Genomic DNA, 23,486 nt, shown 5'->3' on the forward strand with positions numbered 1-23,486 from the left:
GAAGACTTTCTATTTATCTACCATTCAGTTAAAACAAAGACAGAAAAAAGGGAAGGGAAAGCAAAAACAAAATAGAGTGTCACCGAGGAGAAAGCAAAAGTGACTGTTCTGTGATGCATTTATTTCTGCCTTGTTCGTTCCAGTTGAGCATAGAATTACTTCAGGTGTTTTACTAATGCTTTTTTTTCGTTTTTTTCACAGACATTGCTATGCGTCTTAATCAATGATTCCATTCTTTTCCTCTGACTACACCCCCTTTTTGTACTGCCATAAGTCATACAACACAGGTAATGAACACAACTCTTCTTTTCACTCAAATCTTATGCAAGATTAAATATTTACAGAAAACTGTTCAGAAGATTAGTATCACTTATCAGAGCTCCCATCAGGCCACACAAAGTTACAGCACAACCTTTAAGATTTGCATGGGGTAGTCAAAACAGTCTATCTGGTAGGACTGGTGATCTGCTGCTCCAGCCACCGGCAGGGCAAAAAGGGAAGGAAAGAAACCACCCAAAGCTTAGTGAAATCATCTCCCTTGTGAGGAAAGGCTGAGAGATCTGGGACAGTTCAGCCTTGAGAAAAGAAGGCTGAGAGGGATCAATGTGTATAAATATCTGAAAAGTAGGTGTCAAGAGGATGGGGCCAGGCTCTTTCAGTGAACAAGGGGCAACCGGCACAAACTGGGACACAGGAAGTCCCATGTGAACACGAGGAAACACTTTACTGTGAGAGTGGCAGGGCACTGGCACAGAGAAGTTGTGGAGTCTCCTTCTCTGGAGATGTTCAAGATCCATCTGGTCATTTTCCTGTGCCACTTACTGTAGGGAACCGGCTTTGGCAGGAAGGTTGGACTAGATAATCTCCAGAGGTCCTTTCCAATCCCCACAATTCTGTGATTCTCCATGAATTAGATTCCTGTTCTTCTTAAATAAGGGAATACTAAACACGAATGAAACCCAAAAAGTACTTAATTCAGCTACTTGAAACATTTCTCATTTAACTGACACATTTGATTCTCAAATGAACTTGACTGTTGACTTCTGAGATAATTCTTAGCCTATTTATATTGCAACCTTCCTAAAAAGCTTCCTAAACTGTATTTCATAAATGTATGTTGGTAGCAAGGAGCTTATCACTCTGGTACAGAGGCATTACAGTAATGCACATGTACGTACTGGTGATCATAGTCCTTTGTCTCGCCATGCAAAGCTCTGCCAGTTCTTTCCAATTGTACCAAATAAATACACTTATTGTATAAAAAAGTGGCAGGTCAACATGTACTCTCAGAAAGATCTTTCTTTATAGTGGGCAACTGTGGTGTTAACTTTATACTCCCCTTGGACCATGGAAGGTTATGCTATCGTTTTCAGTGGGAACTAAATTTCAATGGTTAAACCTTTACCAGGAAAACTTCACATGTGAGACAGTAATACTGATGTCTGCATGTAACCCTCTGGGAAAGCCAAATTCCAGGAAAAATTTTTGTTTTTGCTACCTGAATCATAGGTGGTGGCAAATCGCATTTTAAATAAACCGTATGTTAGAGCTTAAAAATGTGACCCTCACACAATAACTCACACAAATGCAGAGAGGATCTCATGCGGATTCCTGGCACACCACAGGCTCTGAGTGCTTTTAGAGGGGTAGGAGGTTATCAAAAGAAAGAGAAATCTAGCTTCTTTCAGTGCTGTAATATAAAGCTGAAAGCTTTTTTTTTTTTTTTTTCCAAAGAAATGATAAGTGTGGAGACTATAAAAATCTTTCAAAAACACAGAAAGAGACAAGAGTATGGAAAGAAAAAAAACACGTTTATCATTAACAGGTAAAAACTATGCAGCTGATCCTACACACAATTACATGCGTGACTAACCTTAATAGACTCTCAAGTCAAGCACAAACCCTGAACGTGAAGACCGTAACAATCTTATTTAAAAACTCAAAGTAAGAATGTCATTCTCACTTTGGCCTCCCCCAGTGTAGCAGCTGATGGCAATTCAGGTGGCACAAAACATCCTCTGCAGCTCAAGGCACTTCCAAGCACCCTGCCAGCATTTTGTCCTAAGTCTGACGTTATCTTTACTTCCTTGACTCACTTTGTGGCCAATGTACATAATTCCTTCTGTTACCCACTTGCAAAATCTGATTATGTTGTTTGCTTTCACAAAGATCTTTCTGAGGACTTCTACGTATATGCTGATCACTTCAAGCTCTCTGGAAAAGCAGTATTTGTATGTAAAAGAAGAAAGACTGAAAGCACTGGTGGCAACAGCCTTCTCAAATTCAGTGGGTAAATGCCTACAACAAAATATTTCAGCAAAACCGAACAAACTGAAGGTAAGGGAAAGCATCTCTTTTCTTTGATTTAAATGTAGGCCTGATTACAATAGTCATTCAGTTTTATCAATCAAAGCAAGAAGAACTGCACCAGCAGCAATCAAATTTCAATATAAAAATATATTTTGAAGCACACAGAATAGAAAAATAAGAAATTTTATACCTTATCCAGTAAAGGTTTCCCCCAAGGACAAACCTATGTATGAATGAGGACTATAAATTTAGATCCTTCAGCAATAAAAAATCACAGACAAAAAATTGAAAGGTTTTCCTGATTTATTTTTGTTTTAGACTACAGACTTCAGCACTGCCTGAGTTCCACTGCACTTCATTAGCTCAGATAATACAAATTTTAAAAAGTATTCTGTATCTAATGACTAAGCTTAATTTATAAAATAACTTTTTTTGGTCATCATCTTCAGTAGATACTATGTTTTCACAAATAGGCTCTAACATTTCTGAGCAAAATTATTATAGGAATAACCACTTATAGAGAGGATTCAAGCTATATACTTTAGCCTTTATACTGCATGGATATTCCACATAGCTAGTTGTGTTATTCATATGCAGTCCCTTGAGAGATTTGGGTAATGCATCAATAAGCGTAACTTCTAAATGTGAATTGGGATTGCTTTTATTAATTTTTCTCCTCCAAGTATAAAATGCAAATTATGAAAAGTAGAATTTGCATCTTAACTTGCCTTACATATTATCTCTGCTTAGCACCTTAGGAAATTGCCAGATATTAAGTTATAGTCAAAGCTTCACAAATACCATCACAATTAACTGGAATAAGCATAATTTCATTTTACTTCCTGACTCAATCATGCTATGAACTGTAAGAATCATCCTTTGTCGCATTTTAAAAATGCATAAATTGTGAGCTATAGTTTGACTGCTGTCAACTATAAGTAATGTCTGTCTGCCTAAAGATGCGTTTGCTTTATGATATCTCAGATTGAAAAGTAACCCAATACAAAGGCAGATAAATTGGCATCTCAGCAGTTCAGCGGCTGACTACTTATACTGAATTTATACTTCATCCTGAAGACATAATTATCTCAGCAAATAATTTAACAGTTAATTTAGCAAATCTTGTTGCACAAATCCTAGTTCAGTCCTTTGCTGATCTCATGGCTACACTACTTTCATTAAGCTTCATATTACCCAAATTTCCTTAAAAGTTTTATTTAAGCCTTGAATAAACTGCCAAAGTAATAATAGATGTCTATATAGACAAATACAATTCAACTCCTTTTTCTGCCACTGCACTCACACACAAAGCGTGAGAGAGACAGTACTCCTTTTGCCCTAATTCCTATGTTAAACAATTTTTATTTGCATTCTTTTCAGAGTTCTTGGTCATATCTAAGTATATATTTTCATTCCATGAGACTAAATAATTGCTACATACCTAGCCTCAAAATCCATAAATCTAAAATATTTGTGGAAACAGAATCCCTTCATTTGTCATGACTTTGTGTTTACTTAAGATGCTTTTAACTTTAAGCACAAACGGTACTTTCTTAGAGGACTTTAAAATCTTAGAAGAAATAAATAAAATTTAAGTTATAATTCCTGTTATGTGATTCCATGATGACTGTGTTGAAAAACACTGTAATAAAAAGAAAAAAAAAACTGAATTATTTTTTTCAAGAAATACATAGTGAACCCTCAGGTCCTCATATTTGGTTTGGAAAGCCCAAAAGAATATAAGACGATCTAATTCAGAAAAGAGGTATTTTTTGTTTTCATTTAGGGTCTTGTATCAACTGAGTTATGATCTAATAATATAAAGACAACATTATGCACTTGATGTTTGCTTTGTAATTGCTCTTTCATTGCCTAGCAAATATGAAGCAAGCACCGCTGATGTCAGAAAAACTTGCAAACAGAAATCACAACTAAATAAGCTTTAGTTTGTTATAGCTAGAACTGTGGATATGACTTTATCAGATAGCACCTTAAAGTATTTATATCACAAGTAAAGAATCAAATCCTTCTGCAGGTCTGTGCAGGAGAGTTCAGAAACATGGGCTCAGTCGTGCATTTGTGAAGGTGATTACGATCTGTCATTTGATCCTTCTGCCAAAGAATTGCATGACCTGCTTCCAAGAGCTGTGCATCTTCCATGTTTGCGATGGAACATTTCCAAAGGTGAAGGAGGTAATTTTTCCCCCTCAAAGCAGACTGGAGTGGTTTGCTTAGATTCATAATTTTTCACTAAATGACACAATACTGGAAAACATCTGGGGTAAGACCTCAATGTACCACAGCTAGAGATAAAACCTTTCATGTCATGTAGGACCTAGCCATCTGTGAGTAAAAATTACTGGACAAGCTTCATAAAAATAGACATCTGTACTTATAAACTGGATTACAACACTAATTCTACATCTTCCTACTTCTGACAGGCTGAAGAGAAGTAAAAATTATTAGGCAAACAAATTAGCTGAAAGCTTGATTAGCAGCCAGCAAAAGACTTAAGATGGAAGTCGAACACTGAGAACTGAGTAGGGACACCAAGAAAAATAATCAGCTTGCTTTTGTAATCTTCCTGGTAAACAAAAGAGATCCAATAACTGCTCATCAAATAAAAGACAAGTAGTACCACTGTATTTTTAATTAAATGAAAGATTCAAAAATATATTTTGGTATTGAGTGACGTTACATTTGATTTCCAAGTCTCTGAGGGATCAGAAGGAAACATACAGATTCTTATCATTGGAAAAATCTTCATAAGTCCTGAAAGGTATGTCACAAGCCAAACCCACAACCTAGAGTGCAAAGCAGTTGTTTACAATACAGTTCGTGTATAATAAATACAATGAAAAAGCAGGGACAGAGAACTGGTAGAACAGATGGTTTTCTTAGCCCTTAAAGATGACTAATTATGTGATAGCCAGGAAGAACCACTCTTGAGATTCAGCTTTGACTTGATTTTGCAAGCATATTAGAAATGTTCTACACAGTATGAAAAATCTAGTGCTGCTCTATTTCTCCTAAAATTTGCCTCATTTAAAGGAATTAAAACAAAAACATCAATATCATGTCAGTCCTTCCCCAAGGCACAGAGGATTACTCAGCCCAAGGCCTTTTTGTTCTCTTTTGTGATTGTTCACCTCTGTACGTTTTCCTTCTACAATCAATACTAAAAAGAGAGAAACTGTATTTCAGGATATACAGCCAGAGACTCAAAATCAAACTGACTTCATACAATTGGCAAACAGTGTGGCTCATTTTAATATACAAGATTCTAACAGCACTGAAGACTAGAATTTGATATTTTTCTAGACCGTTCTAAAAACTAATATTCTTTTGCTAATAAAACAGAACTGTAAGTTTAAGTATTCATTGCCAGCATCAAGTTACAATCTGTTTAGTCAAAACAAGATAATTCTCTTGCTGATTTAAACAGAAATCTTTGCTAATCGTGGGAAATGTTTTTGCATTCTATCTGTATATATGTCTGCTTAAAGAGTTCATTACATATTGACCATTACAGATAAAAGGGTGAAGTAATAATTTTCAAAACTAATTTACCATAAAATTTAAAAAAGTACCAGTTTTGGAAGAAAATACCACCAAACATAGAGCAGCTCTGGGGTAAATCTATGTATAAGCCCCACTCAGGTCATGTAAAAACATTTCCACATGTTAAGAGTGACACAGAAACAAAAATATTTTTATCAAGTGTTATAAACTCTGACCCACTGTGTTGAAGAGTGTTTTTTTTTTTTTTTTTTATCCCAAGTGATCTTATTTTTGAAAGAAGTCTATCTGTGTCTACAACAGATAGTACTGTGAATTTATTTCCGCTGAAATTGTAAAGACAATATTACAGGATCATTGAGGTTGGAGACTGTCTAGCCCAATCTTATTCCTCAGTGCAAACTCAACTAGAAAAGGTTGCCAAGGATGATGCCCAGTTGGATTTGGATTCCTTCCACAGATGGAGACTCCAGAACCACTCTGGGCAACCTATTCCTCTGCTTGATCACCCTCACTGTGAAGAAAGACAATTCTAATACTAATTCCCACAACACAAATTAGTTCAACATCCCCAGCCTAGTCTGACGCTATAAGTGAATCTTTCTGTGACTGTAGGGTTATATGGTAATTCACAAAATACATTTTAGTAGGGCTCAATCTATTTGCTTAAAATTATCCAAGTCACTTAAAAGTATCTTATAATTGTCACTTCAGAGATGATCTAAATGGAATAACTCCTTAAGCCTGACTACATTTAATCATGTACATCTATTCAAAGTTGTCCTGAATTAGTGTAAACAACTATAAAAAAATGCCACAGAACAGTACTTAGGTACTTTGATTATTACGAAACTGCACAAGAAAATACAAAAAGAACAGCTATTTATAGATATAGCACCTCAATACATTTTGAAAATGACTTACTTTTCCTTTGCTAGCATTTCTGTCTCATAAGTAGCTATCTTAGCTTCTGTCCCAGCAGGGTTTATTGTCCTTTGTCTTCTCTTTCGTCTTGGAGCAGTATTGATGACATCAGGACTACCCAGTAGGGAATCTCTTCTTTCTGGTGCTGCCAAAAGAGAAAAGAACAAACTTGACCAGAGCCCTGATGACGAAGTATTAGAAGAGAATTCTTAAACTGTTTTTTTTAATTATTAAAATCACTATATTGCTAAAACGGACTCCAATTTGATAGCGACTGCTGTCAAAACAAAGTGATTATATAAATGGAAATCCATGAAGACCAAATTTACACTAGAAAGATGAGCTTGCCTTGATATCTTTATGTAATCACTGGAGAGTAAGAAGAGCAGTTCCGGACTAAAAACATATTGATAGTTTCCTGTTGCCTCTTTTTAGACTCTCAGGTGTCCCACAAAGCTACTGCATAGAGCCCAGTTTCACCAACGTGAAGTTAGTCTTTGCAGTCTACAAATTAATTGAGAAAAACATGTATACAGCATGGGAAGAAATGAGTTTAGGTGTTTTGCTTACTGCATGGTTTTGTTCAGAATCCCAGGTCTGGACCATGCACAACCAGAATGGAAGAGCATAACAGAATTTTCAATATCCATTAGATTAAATCCTTGAAAAAGGCTTACCGCTGTAGTCAAGTACTGTGTTTTGTTATGTACTAGTCATTCAGCTACCACAGATTACCAACCCATACATCCTTAGGAGTTCTGCATTTCCACCGTGAAGGCAGAGTGGACAGCCTGGTGCATGTTCACAGAGGCAAGAAATCATCCAGCTGGAGCAAACCAATGTATAAAAGTGGTAACATCAGTTTACCGATCTACCCATGGAGCAGGTGGCCCTAGTTCAGAGTAAATCTCTCAAAATTACAGAGTAGCTGTAGTCTGAAAGGAAAAGAGGTACAATTCCTAGCTCCTCACAACCTGAAATTGGATGACCCATGTCCACCAGCTCATCTACTTAAGATTAGTAGGCTGTATCCATGTTCACATACAATTTTAATTTGCATCACTACCACATAAACTGTGAGTACACACCTGGTTCATATTTATATTATTTCATGATGTAAATTCATAAAAGATGCACTGTCTCAATTCAAATGCCATCTCCTCTGTGCTTTGACACTTATCTACTTGAAGCCTGAATGTCAAGAAAATGACATCCTTCCCTGAGAGAAAGCCCTCCCTCCCTTCCCTTGCTGTTGCTGTACACTCACAAGGTATGCAGACATCTTTATTCCAGTCATCAACACTCACTAACATGCTTTTAAAATAAAATCTTTAATTACTTTGAATTTTAAAGATAATTACATCCAGAGAAGCATACACTTCAACTTAAACACATTAAATAATAATGTAGTGACTGAGGCTGATGCTATTATGGTAACTTTCATGATTATTACTTTCTGTGTGTTTTAGGAAGGTTTAATCTTCATACGGATGAAAGACACCATAATTTGAGATTCTGTATTGAAGGTTTTCACTGAAATAGTGGGTCCTAATTTTCATTCCTTTCACATTTGTTATTCAGCTCTACTGAAACTGAAAGAGGCAGAAAATATTCAATAAATATTTTTTCTATTTCTCAAAAAATGGTGTTTCTAAGAATACTGCTAAATTAAACATGCAGAGGCTCCCTAGAGCCAATGAAACTACTGCTTACTGTTAAGCATATGCTTAGACATTGGAACCGCCTCGCTTTTGCCAGCATGAACTATACTTATACTATACAGACTTTCAGATCTTTGTAGAGTGACAACAGGCATAAGGTGACATATTTCCAAGGTACAAGATAATTAATGAATTTCAAAGTCCAGTACAGACAAGGTATGCTGCCTACAATAAATGCTGAAAAAGGTTAAGTTACAGCCTAATCCTTTCCACTAATCTTTAACTAGCTACACATACTTTTCCAGTGCTAACTGTTAAAAACACGTTCATGACTGTTAGTTACTATTTAGTTATTAGTTACTTACAGCACACTCAGGGTAGTATACCAAATACTTAATCTAATACTTTTTTGTATATTGCAATGTCAGTTCCTAAAGTCAGCCTCTTCTTAATTAAAATACATAAAATAGTTTACAGTAAAGAATCATGAATATATCAACAAATTCAAATAATTTAGGTATCATAGCCCGTATCTTTCCTTGTTGCTGTTCTCTCAGTCTCTACTTTGTTAAAAAGTAGATAAAAAAATTAACGGCATATACAAAACTATCACAATGCTGACGTCAAATAATGCCTTTGTACTTCTAATTGTGTAATACATAACGGTGCTCTGTAGACAGGCACTCATGCTTAGGACTGCCTAATGTTTGCTTTCTACAGCTGTCCCACTGATGCTCATCTGAAGAAAATGGAAGAAAAATGACAGTCTTTGCTGTAAACTGCATTTATTTCCCAACTTCAAGTTGGGAATGCGATCTCATGAATAGTAGTAGACTGGCTCATACATAAGCATTCACCACTGCAGGCTTTTTGGCTTTTTTGTTGTATTTTGTTTTTTAAGCCAAACTACCACTATGGTCAGAACCGCTAATGGAAAGATGACATACACTTGAAGCTTAAAATATCACACATCATCATAAGACTTTAAAAACATGCCCACTAGTACTGCCCAGAATTGAATGCCATTAAGGGATTCATTTATAGTACTTGACTAAAAGCCAAAGACAGCTTCAGAAAAATATTATTCATTGCTTGACACAAAAGCATTTCGAATAATGAGAGATAGTCTTGAATATAAACCTAGTTTTTCATTCTGAAATCTTTTTTTCTTTCTGTCTAAACTTCAACACCATTTTAAGGAAGTAAAGATCCTTTACTTCTCACTAAATTACACTTCTTATTTGAAATTATACAGTTCAGTATGAATTACTATTATACTCCTGAGAAAACCTATAGCAATTTCAATACAAGAACAAGTGCTGCATGATGAAAGCCAGTTAATAAATCCTATAAAACAACAAATGCTGACCAAGAAAAGGAAATGTTCCAAATATAGCATACCTCTTGAAGGTGAATAGTCACAAGAAGAAAGATTGACATGATAGCAATATAAAGAAACATCATTTAAGCATCAAAAGAATATTTGTGCAAAGGTTTAAGACTTCAAATAAAAAAGTTTGATATATTCTTCATTGTCATTTTGAAGAGTGCTATTTCTTGACAGATAGAGGGAGTTTAAAAAAAAAAAAAAAAAAGATACTGCAAACAGAAGATACCTCTCCCCTAATGCAGGAAAAATGCCAGGACTCACTCCCAGAGACTCAAGAGACTTGGTCCACAGAACTGTATACCCATGCAGAACAGTTCTGGCCAGTCCACACTCCATGCTGTAAGCCTGGCTCTACCTGGGGAACTGCTTGCCTAGCCAGCACAGAGCAAAATCTTTGCAGCAGTGAATCTGCTAGCCATGAGATGCTGTCAGCACTGAGGCCCTGTTCAGAAATGTGCAAAGAACACCTTTCTACATTTTCCCACTTATTAAAATAATAGAAGTAAGATTCATGTACTATTTTCACACTATTGGGCAACTACCAGAAAAGAAAAAGCATCTCATATCAGAATGAGATCTTTATAAATACTGGTTTTGGACTGCTGTCACCTCTCATGCAGTGAGGGAGACTAAGCTTGCATTTTTTTCCTGTAAATGAGATGTTTAAAATGGCTGAATGAAGCTCAGTCTAAGTCTGTCGTATCATAACAAAAACCTCACAGAAAAACAAAAATGGTAACTTTATCTAGGCACATACGTTGAAGGAAAAGTAAATGAGATGCCAAAGCACTAGTTGAGGAGACACCACGACTCTTCAAAACTAAAGGCATTTAAAAGTGAATTTGTGAAGTGTAGTTAAAGATATACAGTCCAGTTGTATTTTAAGATATTATCTCTCAGACTCTTGCATTTCTTTATATCACTATGTAAAAGTGATCTGTTAAAAAAAAAACAACCTTCCAATCCATTTCGTTCACCTTTCAACTCAGAAAAAAAGCACCAACTCACCTTCATTCTGTATATCATCACCTGTAATGAAAATTCTACAGCTCCTATATGTCTAATTGCTCACAACAGTACTGAACTCACATGAGAAAGTAGAATCCAGACCCTTCTTTGATTACAAGCTCTATTCTCATTAAAGGACTAAAAACAATACTGAAAGCTCAGTTTTGCCATAAAAAAATATACACGGGAAAAGATGAGCAGAATTTCAGCAGAAACATTTTACATTTGAGCAATCTGTTTGCCTATAATGATCTAGCTTCACAGGTGTAGAAAATACATTCTCAGTGCCTGAATTTCTGAAAGGAAGTAAAAAGTTGTATTTTATAAGAGTTTACACATAAGAAATGCAGTCATGGACATAACTTCCCATTGCTTCACTTTACAAGAATATATTTAAGATGTAAGAATGGATCTCCAAACTTGAAGACTTCATTTAATTCATTCACGTCACTCAAAACATCTGTTTGCAGTGCTACACACGCTTAGCTAAACTGTTCCTTGTAGGTTCAGATTAAAACCATTCTAATTGTATCTTGGAAATCATCTATTGCTGACTTTTAACACAGGTGAAAGCAAAATCTGGATCTTTCTATTTACTGTTGAAGATGACATCAGTGTTCTCATTTAGTTTTTCACCTCTCTTCCTGTTTTTTTGTTTTTTTGTTTTTTTTTTTTGCTTCAAATACACTATGGTTTTGATGACCTTAAATACTGTTGGTTTTTTTTTCACTTGGTAGAATTATTTTTTCTTTCAATGTTTGTACCCCTCAGCCTGCTGAGTTACATTAGACTGGGAAATGCCTTTTGCAAACAGAGCCCTACAGTCATAGACCTCACAGAATTAGTTCCCAGGCTTATAGTAATGGACTGATTTTAAGTTAATCAGTCACTCCAGAAACAGGGAACACTGAATAGTAAAATATACTTAAACAGCCTACTGCCATCAGCTTTATGTTATTGAATTATCAGGACATATGACCATAATTCCAAAACCAATTAACAGTGTCAGATGAGTTCAAGGAAAATTTACATTTCTGGCATGATCCACCAAATAAAACTTATTTAGTACACTAACTTGCTTTGCTCATAATAAGGGATTTGAAGTTAGAAAAAAAGTCTTCTATCTGGATTGGGATGAACAGGAAAAATTAACAAAGGATATGGGCACTTCATCCTCAAGAAAAAAAACTATCTTTTATTTAAATCCTACAGATGTTATACACAGCAATACAAAAGTCTGCCAGTTTTAAATTCTCTTATGAATGAAAATTTACCTGGTTCATTTTCCTTCAGAGTGATAAGGACTCATTCCTTCAGGATACTAAGGACTTACGAGCAGTTATTAAAATTTGTTCACATTACCAGACGTTAATGCTGCCATAGGTCTCTAAGTTCCTCTCAAAGTCCCCCTGTTAATGGAGCAGAATTTCCTGCTTGAATTCCACCTAGGTAGCATGTGGTGATCAGCTGGACTTTCAAACTCTGCTGTCTTTCTTTAGTGAAGCAGATAAATTTACTCAAAATGAGTGCCTTGATCAAAGATCCTGGTTATTTTCTTTATGATATTTTCTTTAGAAAGCCACCTACAACAATTAACTCTTCTTCTCCCCCTGCCCTAGCACAGTGTTGGCAGCAGATAAACTGGCCTGGAAGTGGAAGAATTCTCACAAAACAGCCACTGAAAGCATGCTAGGTCTGTGCGTGACAGCTGCTGCCCAAGCCGCAGAATAAAAAAAAAAAAAAGCAGAAAGGGAGCAAAACTCATCACTTTAATCCTTGACTATAGGGTAATTATGTGGTTTCTCAATCTCAGCCTAATTCCCGAAGGATCACCATAGCTGATAATAATTAGCATCTCTTTGACATTCTCAGCAGAGAGTCTCCTAAATGAATGGGTATTGAAATGAATGTGTCTGACTGATGTAGGCAATTCCTATAAAGTAGGATTAAGTCATTTCTGACAGGCAATTTAGGAAATACTACTTCTTTAGGAAATACTTACCTATGCTAAAATTATCCTCTATAATACACACATTTTGGACATAATTTTCACAAGAAATAGATCGTGTAGGTGACACAAAGATCCAAAATTATACACTGATATTTATGGTTTGTGCATATGCTTCAGGGAAAGTCACAGGAACATGTCACTATTCCAGTTTTATGAAAGTAGTAAGGATCATTCTCCAGCCTTTTTTTGTTCTACTTTGTATTTCATTCTTTGTATAACTTTGGCTATACTGCACTGTAATCCTCTGGGGCCTAAAGGCAGTTAAGTCTGTAGTTCTATAAATTCTCTGTCAGCCAGTTATTAACATTTATTTTTACAAAGAATATCTCCACGGGAAGCGTTTATGAAGACACATTTTAAAACAACTCCAGCAAAAAGTTTAGATCCAGCTATACAAAATTTATAAATTGTATCCAGTTCAGTACGGAAGTTTACATTTCACCCTGCTAGACTGTATTACCACTGACAATGTATATTAAGTCCTCTGCAAAGCCTATACTCTTTCTCACGTCACCCTCTCTCAAATTCATTTTACTTTTACAATTAAAATGTCTTTTTAATTAAAAAATATTATTTCAAACCTGTAGGAAAAATTCTCAAGTTTTAATAAAAATTTGGTTGACATGTGGTGTACTTCTCAATGCTTATTTATCTGAGAGTGCTCAACTGTCCCTAGCCCACACTGTCTTGAAACTAGATGGCAAAAAAAATCAGGCTAAATTTTACAAGCAAATAAAAATTGGGTTAGGATGAAAAAGTGTTTTTTGTGTATCAGAATATGAGAGGGGAAAAAAGGAATGAGTTTTCACAAATACTGATGAAGAATTTGAAGTAGCTCTTTAATTTTAATCATCAAAATCCTGATCCCTAACAGAAACTTTTCTTTTAAAAACACTTTGATACGGGATATTTCAATGAATCATATGTACTTTAATAGACAAGATGTTCATTTTCAATAATCCCAAAAAATGTACGTTGCTACAAATACTGTAGTAAAGTCATAATTCTAAGCAAGTGACTGGTTTTAAACACTGTCAAGGGTTATGATTTATCAGTGATGCAGAGTCCTTATACACAGCATATGAAGACATCTCCTGTTCCCACATATCAATACTTCACTTACAATGTGATAGTGAAAGCTTTACAATATTCTTAAAAATCCTTTGAAGTGAGTCACAGGTAGATGCTTAATTAAGAAGTGGTGAAAACTAAGAGACTGCTTTTGCAATATCTAAGGCCTACAAATGATTAAGTTGCCTAATTTTTTATGGGTGCTTGAGAGAATCAATGGCACTGCTGGTGATTCAGATGCTGCTGTGGCTTTTGACTGGCCAAAGGCAGTTCAGTAAAGAGTTAGGCTGCTCAGCAACAGCATGCTCCAGCCTTTCGGTATTCCTCTGGAAGTCCAGATTTATTATGTGCAGTTTTAGAAATGCTTTTCCATCTCTTGCCCTCAAATCATTTTGAAATCTGTACTGATGCTGCCTGGTGAATCTCATTTCTGTGCACCATGCTTGGACGTGCAGTCATCTAGCATGCCAGTGCATCCCAGTTCAGGCGACAGCATTTAAAAAGTCTTCATCTGTAAAGGTTTTGATGAGCTCACCATCCTGGGTGTGACTATTCACTGCAGTCATTCTCTGGCGTCCCTGGATGTCCTATTTGGATCATCTGTACCACCCAGGGTGGAGGTAGAAGGCTTCTGAATAGCATTCCCAGGAGATATTAAACAACATGCAGGTCAAATAAACAAAACAACAAATCAGAGAGATGGAAGAATTAAAAATATGAAGCTAAGAAAAGCTTTGGAAAAAGATTTCTGAGCTGTGATCCTTCAGTTCAATGTGATATAATTGGAGCCGAAAGTAATTTTTCACTAAGCATGTAAAACATACACCTCTTGACTGAAATTCCACCCAACACTGGCATCACTGCTGCTCTGCTAAATGTTTCTGGTGTCTACAGCTAATGTTGCCAAGTCCACCCAGCTGATCCCAGCCCTGGCACTGACAGTGTTGAGCTTCCAAACACCACTTCGAGGTTATCCTGTAAGTCAGACAGAACGTCTTATTGTGCCAAATCCCTAGCTGTATGGAACCAGACATTTCCAACAGAACAATCTGAATTACAGTCATTATATTACTTATTTACCAACTTTAGATCAGTAAGAGATTTTTTTGTTAAGAGACCACTCTACCAACTTTTATGCAGAATGGTCATCTGTAATGCTGTTTAGGATTTGTGTGTAAAATATAGATGGTTTAGAAGACCATCATCTTGACACTCTGTTTTTTGTTCACAGAGGAATGACAATGCCAGAGAGATCTATCTGCTGGGTGCTGAAGGCAGTCTTCGAAAAACAGAAGTGCAGACCAAGGTCATAACCTACATAATGACCTGAAGTTGCACCACAGTGCTTTGAAATAGCTGGAGCTTAGAATTCCATACCATGGGAATGAACTCTTTTGCCATTAAACAATTTTTGAGGAAATCAATACAACTCAAGGGAAGCTACAAGCTGCAATAACTCTGGAAATTGTACGTTTTCATGGTGCTGGATTTTACATTGAATAAATTACTAACCTCTACCAATAACTGTATTGTGTAGTATCTTCCACGCTACTCTCAGATTTTTTTTCAATTGTGTTACAAATTCCATAGCTGGAGGGTATAGGTGTTTTTGCTTCAGGTTAATTAATGGTGGAAAAATCTAAAATAAGAATTTATATTTAAATGTGAACTTTGTCTGCACATAGTTTAGTACACATTAGTAGTGTAGTACAGTAAAATCTACATAAAGAAGATATTCAGTTCAGAAGCTATTTTGCCACTTATGGTATTTACATAGCAACATTAATAATATGTAGCTCTATCTGTTCTGTTTGAGAGACAAGATGGATTTCAAGCTTCAAAGTTATTACTCTTAAGAGTTTATACTAAAAGTGACACAGGCACTATGTCTCTTCATAAAGATATGTTTTTAATCGCAGAACCCCAAAACAGCTACAAGTAAAAGTGTCCTTATATGCAAACATACATAATTAATGACTGGATAAAGCATAATCATTCAAAATTTTATCCTCAGAGGAAAAACACTGAGAAAGCATTAGAGAAATAAAAAGGAAATAAAGCATCCTCTGTAGTTTACATAGTGGTTTTATACCACTATGCCAAAGATGCTTATATACTTAGAAAATTACTAACATGCCCTTTACATCTAATTCCCCAATTTTACTTCTGTCTGTGCTCAGGGCAACTAAAAGTCACAGTCGCTACCAGCTGTTTTGGAGTTAATATAAGTTTATTTAATTTGATAAAGCCCCCAGGAAACATTTGTTACTGATTACACGTTGATGCTCAAGTTATCTTTGGTTACCTACCTGTGGATGAAATCTCTGAAATACGTACGAAGAATTCAGACTTAATCTCTAATCCTCAACACCTGCAGTCTTCTGGCATCCCATACTGCAAAGAGGTTTCTAAGGATCAAAGTTATTCAGTGTACAGGGTTTTACACTACAATCAGGAGGACAAGGAATCTCTTCTTGATCTTACCAATAGCTTGATGAAAATCAGTGATTCAGTTCCAGTGTGTAAGAAGCAAGCAATGTTTACTTGATTTTGTAAAATACCTTGGTGCTGAGAAATAAGGAACATACAAGCCTGGTCTAAAGAATGGAGACACCTCTGTAAACACAGAAGCAGATAAGAGGCAGTATTACTACAGAAACTTTCTGGTAATTCCAGTAAAGCACAAAGGTGTGCACTGCTCACTCTCCTTGATCTAGGTTGTGTGGTATGGAGGCATCTGACAGACATGCCACACCAGCACAGACAGTACAGCCAGCAGAGGGTGAGAGCTGTGTGCAGGGAGATGAGAGTGCAGGAACACTGGGAGGTGAATCCTCTGCAGAAGAATTGCTGAGTTCTGGAGAAGGAAGGCATGACAACCCATCTAGTTTGGTCAAAAGACACCAGTCATGAATAAACTTGGCATCTAATGGCCTGGTGAGCCAGTCCAATGGCCAGCAAGATTCCTCAGCGTGAAAAAAATCTTGTAATAATCTACCTATCAATGATGACAGAAGGGAGCTGAAAGAATTAAGTCTAATTAACATAAATCCAACAGTACTGCTGACAGGATCAAAGGTCATATCACTATTATGAACAGTGAAATTAAGAAGAAGAAAAAAAAAACCTCACGAAGATGAAACTGCCTGAAGTATTCAGTGTCTTGAATAATGAACTGAAATGCTGAGAAGTTAGATATGAATCCACAAGATATTAGAGTAAAAACCTATGCTTTGCTTTAGCATACCCTTCAGTGATGACTACTGAAAATTTTCAGTGAAGCCTGTAAGATTTGGTACTGCCTTCTTTTCTATCTTTTCACCTTTCCTTTTTCTCACTTTAATAAATTTTGAGAGACAGAATGAGTGTACTGAGGTGAATGATAAAAGGTCCCAGCCCAGAAAGTGACTACACAAGGCTCCCAGCAGAATTACAACAAGACTCCAAATCCTTTTCTTCTGAAAGATTGTTTCATGAGAAGTTGGTGCTTTTTCTAATAATCTTGCTGCAGAAGTGATTTCTAGAATATTTATGTCATGCAATTTTGTATTCATATGACTTTTGCCTAAATTTAGTAAACTTTAAATGTTATTTCTATTGTATATATTTTTTCTCATCGCACAATCAGTAGGTACACTTGCAAGTTCTGGCACGCATTTTTTAATGTTTGCTATGAAACAAGAAGGCTGACCTGAGATGTCAAATGTCATTCACCAAGAATAAAGTTATATTTACAACATTTGTTTCCTGGAATCATTTATTTCTATTGAAATTAATATAAAACCCACACTAAATCAAAGACCTACTGTGACTATTACCTAGAAATTGCTGTTACTTAGCTGCTTTTTTCATACACTGTTCCTGAAAGGCTTTTCATGCTGTGAATTTAAAGACAGCATTTAAGATGTCATTATGGCATATCTTTATATACAGCTGCCATTAAGGTCTTATAATGGATTCAGAAATGATGAACATAGAAGGCACACGTGTCTCAGTCAGACATGACATTAACGTTTTTATGGCAGATGCATTGGTACAATTTCAATCAACATCACAAGATAATTTTGCTGTGGAAAATGCTACAGGTAATTTTGGCTACTCTAAGAGGTTCTGAGAACATACTTAAACAAATTTAAAGATCTCAATCAGTACCTTGAGAGCAGAAATACATTAATATTTATTATAACACTGAACAGTGTTCTTGGAATCTGATAAAGATGATGTTTAAAGACATTAATATATGGCTAACAAAAATTTATCAATTAACTTGTTTTAATCAGAATAGAATAGGCTGGTTTAACTCATCACAACTTCTATTTATATTTAGAAGCTTTTAAACACTTAAAACACAGCCTGTAAGACATACACATAGCACAACTTCAAATTTTATTAATCATTTATTTTTCACTGTGAACAGATCATAAAACTTATTATTGGACTCAGGACTCGTGTTTACATTCTGGCCCAGGCTGTTTTTTGTTATCTAGTCTCTGGACATCTGCAAAGCTCTACTGATTTGGCTAGGCAGTGCATGAGTGCAAAGGTCACCACTAACAGGTCACAGTTGAAGATGTAGTCAAAAAGGAGCACATCTTCATGAAATTGTTGATCAAACACATTCATGTTGACAAACTGAAAGATATTCAGGGAAATTTCAAAGGGCAATGATGAAAATGAATGGCAGAAGACTGGCAAATAGCTTGGCTCCACATTGGTCAGCCAATTGAGATACATGGCCAGGATGCAAGATGAAGTAATTGTGTGGTATTATGGTAAATCACAGCCAGACTTGCTATAGAGAACTGCCTTTGCTCCCTGTGATCTACTAACTCTGAGATGGTCTTTCCATATGGCAAAAACTCCACTCCAAAGCAGAAAAAAACAGGATCCTGCCCTGAGCTGTAACAGAGTCACCTGTATCCTCCCCTAGCAGCCAGTATGGCCAAGAGTGACCATGCAAATTATTTATTAAAATGGGAATGACAGATTGTTGATTACCTTGTACCTTACCAAGTACACCCACTTGATAACACAAAACTGTGTATGTTCAAGTCCAGGAAACAAGCAAGTTTCTTCTGATGAAGACTCTTACTGCTAAATCTATCTGATACTCACACCAGCCTTCTGCAGCATGCAGCAACAAGAGAAATTACTTAATGGCAGATTGTGCTGGCAAAGCTTACGTTAGTTCCCTTATTACTCCCACAATATGCAGTGATTCTAAAAAAAAAAATGGAGTATCTATACATGGGGAGAATATATTGTTGCTTAGTGTTTTAGGAAAGCTCAAAAAAATCTATAGAGAAGCAGCTAAGATTCTTCTTTATTAAATACATTTCAAAATCTCATTACACTGAGAAACTCTTGTGCATCTTTGCTACCAAAAATTAATTTAAATTATAAAGGCCTTGTATAGATCTGAACACTTCCTGACATTTCTCCTAACAGCCACTCTAATGATAAGGTGGTTACCTTATGAAAAGTAATACAGTCTCTCTGTAACTAAAGAGAGCTTGGAGAAAACATGATTTACATACATAATCCTTTCCCCACTGAAATATTGAGGTTATCAGAAGTGCAATACAGAAAATCAGTGAAGGATGAGAACCAAATAAATCTCCTTTATGTAAGCAAAAAAATGGGATGTGTGTAGATCTTTCAGTCTAAGTGCAAAGAAAGACAGAGAGATTATTTCATTTAAGAGGAAAATTAACTTTAATCATCCATGAAACAAAAGAGGCGGGGAAAAGGCAGTACGGCAACATCTACCTTATGAGAGAGCTGAAAAGGCATCCAAAAATTAATTCAGAAATGGCAATGACAGATTAACCATGGGTTCTAAAATCTCCTTCTAAAGATGCGGTAATAAATAACATACGTACTCCTTCACATTAAGAAAAAAATAATCGGAATGCTAGAAACAATGGAAAATTTACAAACCGATCTATGCTAAAAAGAGTTTTTTTTTCCTTTGACAGCCTGCTACAGGAAGAAAAAAGAGACAAATCACCATGATATAAGCCAGACTTTAAACTATAGCAATTAAATACCATAAAGGTTGATGTTTTCAAATAAGGAATGCTGGTGGGTAATTTCTAGCAAAATCTGCTTACAATATTAGAAATCACGCATGACTTTCTGAAGTAAAAAAAAAAAAAGAAAAACATATTTTGGGCTACAAAGATGTACAAAATTAGGTTCACAAACAGTAATATCAGAATGAGGTCACTAGTTTAAGTGGCTGATGTGTAGGTTGACAGGAAGCTATAAAAAGATTCTATAAGCAAAAAATTACTATTTTAATCTCTTTCCAGGAAAAAAAAAGGAAACTTAAAACAGAGAAGAATCTTGGGAATCATATTTTGTCACATTACAGACCATAGCTTACAATTACTCCAGCCATCATATGAGTACTATATCATTCGACAGTGTGATCCTTAAAATTATAGCACTGATATTATCAATAGCATTAGATTTCTTGCCTTTAACTAATATTACTCTCAACCATCTTAATACTCATCTAAACATTGTTTCAGAACCTACGATTTTCTTTGAATGCAATGGATTAATCATTATTTGATTAGTATAGTTGACTTGAAAAAAAAATTCACCACTTCCAAATCAGACATTTAGAAGTGTTTTCTTTCCCTGTCTGCTCACATTTAACCAATGAAGCCTTCACAGTACTGCCCTCAGTCTGACACTCACTGGTTCTGGCTGTTATTTTGGCAGCAGTCTTCCCAGATAACCAGCTCTGATTAGACTCATGGAGCAAAATACTATGCATAAGAGCAAATACATCAGAATAAAGTTCAAAAGCGCAGGAAGATTCATGTAATCCCTGCCCATGCATACCCTGTTGTGAACAAGACTCTCTTTGTTGATCAAGAAAAAACACATTAAAACATCCAGGACTGAGTATAAAATACTAATGTGAATAACAGCTGTTAAGATGACTAACACTTTTATTACATATTCAGAATTGAACACTCTGGCCAGAAACTGAGCCAGAATAAACCAGAATAGCCCCTCTGGAAGTTAATGGATCTATAATGAATTACACCAATTGAGAATTCAGTGTGTTATTCTGAGATGCTTTGCTGGCGAAATACACAAAACAAAGAAAAAGACTAATTGTATGCCATGCATGAGCAAGGACTTTTAAAATTTTATTTCCTGAAAAGGCAGATGAATAATGATTACCTGATAAACAACTGGAATCCTTCTTGACTTTTTTTCCTATTAAAAGTATATAGTAACTATTTTAAAAGAAAAAAGTATGCTAAAAGGTTTATAGTAGATTCTTCTTTTTCCCCCAGAAGCTCCAAATTAACAAGGTAAAAATCATCACCCTGCCTATCCCATCAGACACTCAGTTTTATGGTGTTAGCACAGCTCACCTATCCCAGATTTGAAGTTCTCTTTCTCATAGCAAGTCTTTCTCAAACTGGAACAAAATGAGCTGCATGGCCAGATCCACCCACAAAGGTCATTCCCAGTGGCTGCTGAGGTCCCAGCTCATGCAGCTAGCTGCTCTCCTGCATGGATGTGTCTCAAGACAGCCATTTCATGAAAAGGGTATTACTGCATATCTTGTTGATCTACTCCCAGTAGCCTTCAATACTAAAAAACGTGGTATTTCCTCTAAAACTACTACTTTTTGCAAATAACAAAAACTTTGCTGATCTTATTATCTAGGGATATCTACAGAAAATAAAGCTGTTCTCTCTTTACCAGAAATTGTGCTCAGGATCTTCCTTACCATAGATCACCACGTGAGCTCAACAGTTCAAAATGCTGCTTTTTCACAGACAGGAATTCTACAGTTTCTCAGGTTTGAGTGCAACAAGGACACGATTTCCAATGAAACAGTGCCACAGATTTAAGTAGCTGTGTGCTGTCACTTCTGAATGGCAGCAGCACCAGAACAAAGTCACCCTGACAGCAACACACCAGAACGCTAGCGTGAAGGGCCTGTGTTGTTCTGCTTTCTGGTTTGCTATCCCAGACACTGGATACAGTTATATGACACAGGTCATTGTTAAAACACTCTCACAGAGGTACAGGGTCAGGAATGACTGAAACTCTGGCTACTGTCAGCAAATGAGATTTCACTTTTCTTCAGTGCTAGAGAATTATGGCAAGCCATACTAAAGAAACGGGAATGAATTGGGAAAGAGCTTACACTCAAAGGGGTGCCACTTTTTCCCATCTGATATGGCAGGTTGTAAAACAACGACACGGAAACAAAATATCACCTGTTTTCCCACAGCTCCTTGACACAGAAAAACAGAGCAGTGCAGAGTGAAGCAGACAGGCTGACCACCGCCAGGCTGGAAAAAGAGCTGCAAAAGAGCATCCCCAGCCTGCACCATGAGCTCCTTGTCTTGCCTCCAGCTAGGTGGAGATGGGGATTGTGGGTTTTTCCATCATCTCCCAGTGTGGTGCTGCTTGACCCATGCCAGCTCCTTTGCTTCCAGCTGAGCACAGCCCTGATGGCAGACAAGTTCCTGTCCAGTGGAATTGACAGGCTTGTTATTTTAAGGCAACTTTTGTGTTGATCACGCAGAGAAAATTCCCCCCAGTAGGCCAAAGATAGAGCCCTACTATGGCTTTAGCTTTAGAAAACTATTTAAATAATATACTTCAACCATAAAATACAAACACATCCTTATCTGGATGCTCAGTGTAGCTCTTCAATATCTGTCACTTCAAAGTACACGGGAACACTTACAGAGTTGGCCTTTTTTTGTACATGAAAGTACCCTTAAATTCCCTAAACACCAGTCAAGCCTCACAAGCAAGGCACACACCGAGGAATGACACGCTACCTAGTGCGGGGTTACGGCATCTCTCCCGTCATTACTTACATTGTCTTAGGGTGTAAGCACGGAAACAGTAAATCAGCTCCTCTCCTGAGCTCTCCACAGCTTTACGGCTACCTCTCCCCAGAGACCCAGCATAAGGCAGACAAAAGCTCCCCCCTCTCAGGACACAACAGGAATGATGCTCCTTCTCAAAGTAAGGTGGAATTTTCACCTCTTATTTTCCTAGGTTATTAAAATTTAATTATGCCACAAAGCTAGTCAGGAAGTACTCAGATATTTAAACATCTTTTCGATGTTAATGTGCCTAGATACAGGTTTCTTTCACCAGGCATTTCCTAAAACAAATGCTATAACCAAGTACAAAATAAAACATCACTGAGCAATCCAACAGCATAGAATGTAATATAATTCATTCACAGAAGCACTGATAGGAGGCCGTTTACAATTTAGACCTTGTGGATGCCTTCTGAAAGCAACTGACATCAAATCTCACTATTTCATTTTAAGGAAAGCTTGACAGAACTGATAGCCTTAAAAAATTCCAAATTGCGAATCTTCTCATTCCTGCCACATTTCACAGATAAGAGACACTTCATATGATAGGATTCACAACTGTGATTTCACCCTTGGTCTGATGCAGTCAGGCCATCAGGCTGCAATAGCTGGGGTCAGCTGCTCCGTATAATGGTTACCCGTGCAGCAACACCTTTCATTTCATTCTCAAAAAATTGGTTTTGATGCAGGCAGGTGGGAAATGGAAGGTC

The 23,486-nt window shown here is 36.4% G+C and overlaps 1 protein-coding gene and 1 long non-coding RNA gene across 9 annotated transcripts in view; one reads left to right on the forward strand and one right to left on the reverse strand.

Annotated features, from left to right (window-relative positions):
- The window catches only part of XRCC4 (X-ray repair cross complementing 4), a 179,107-nt gene that overhangs the window by 57,475 nt on the left and 98,146 nt on the right, over positions 1–23,486 (reverse strand). For all 8 annotated transcript variants that reach the window (XR_002433616.1, XM_021381397.1, XM_021381400.1 and 5 more), the window contains one exon: positions 6,754–6,898. Coding sequence is in view for 7 of the 8 variants with exons in the window: in XM_021381397.1 (XP_021237072.1) it covers positions 6,754–6,898 (145 nt within the window). In the remaining variant the exon portion in view is untranslated. The remainder of the gene's footprint in view (positions 1–6,753; positions 6,899–23,486) is intronic.
- LOC110390185 lies at positions 1,977–17,633 on the forward strand. Its single transcript, XR_002433619.1, has 3 exons — positions 1,977–2,337; positions 4,346–4,503; positions 15,126–17,633. It is a non-coding gene; the product is annotated as an uncharacterized LOC110390185 (long non-coding RNA).

Source organism: Numida meleagris, chromosome Z (genome assembly GCF_002078875.1).
Source record: "Numida meleagris isolate 19003 breed g44 Domestic line chromosome Z, NumMel1.0, whole genome shotgun sequence".
Taxonomy (NCBI): domain Eukaryota; kingdom Metazoa; phylum Chordata; class Aves; order Galliformes; family Numididae; genus Numida; species Numida meleagris.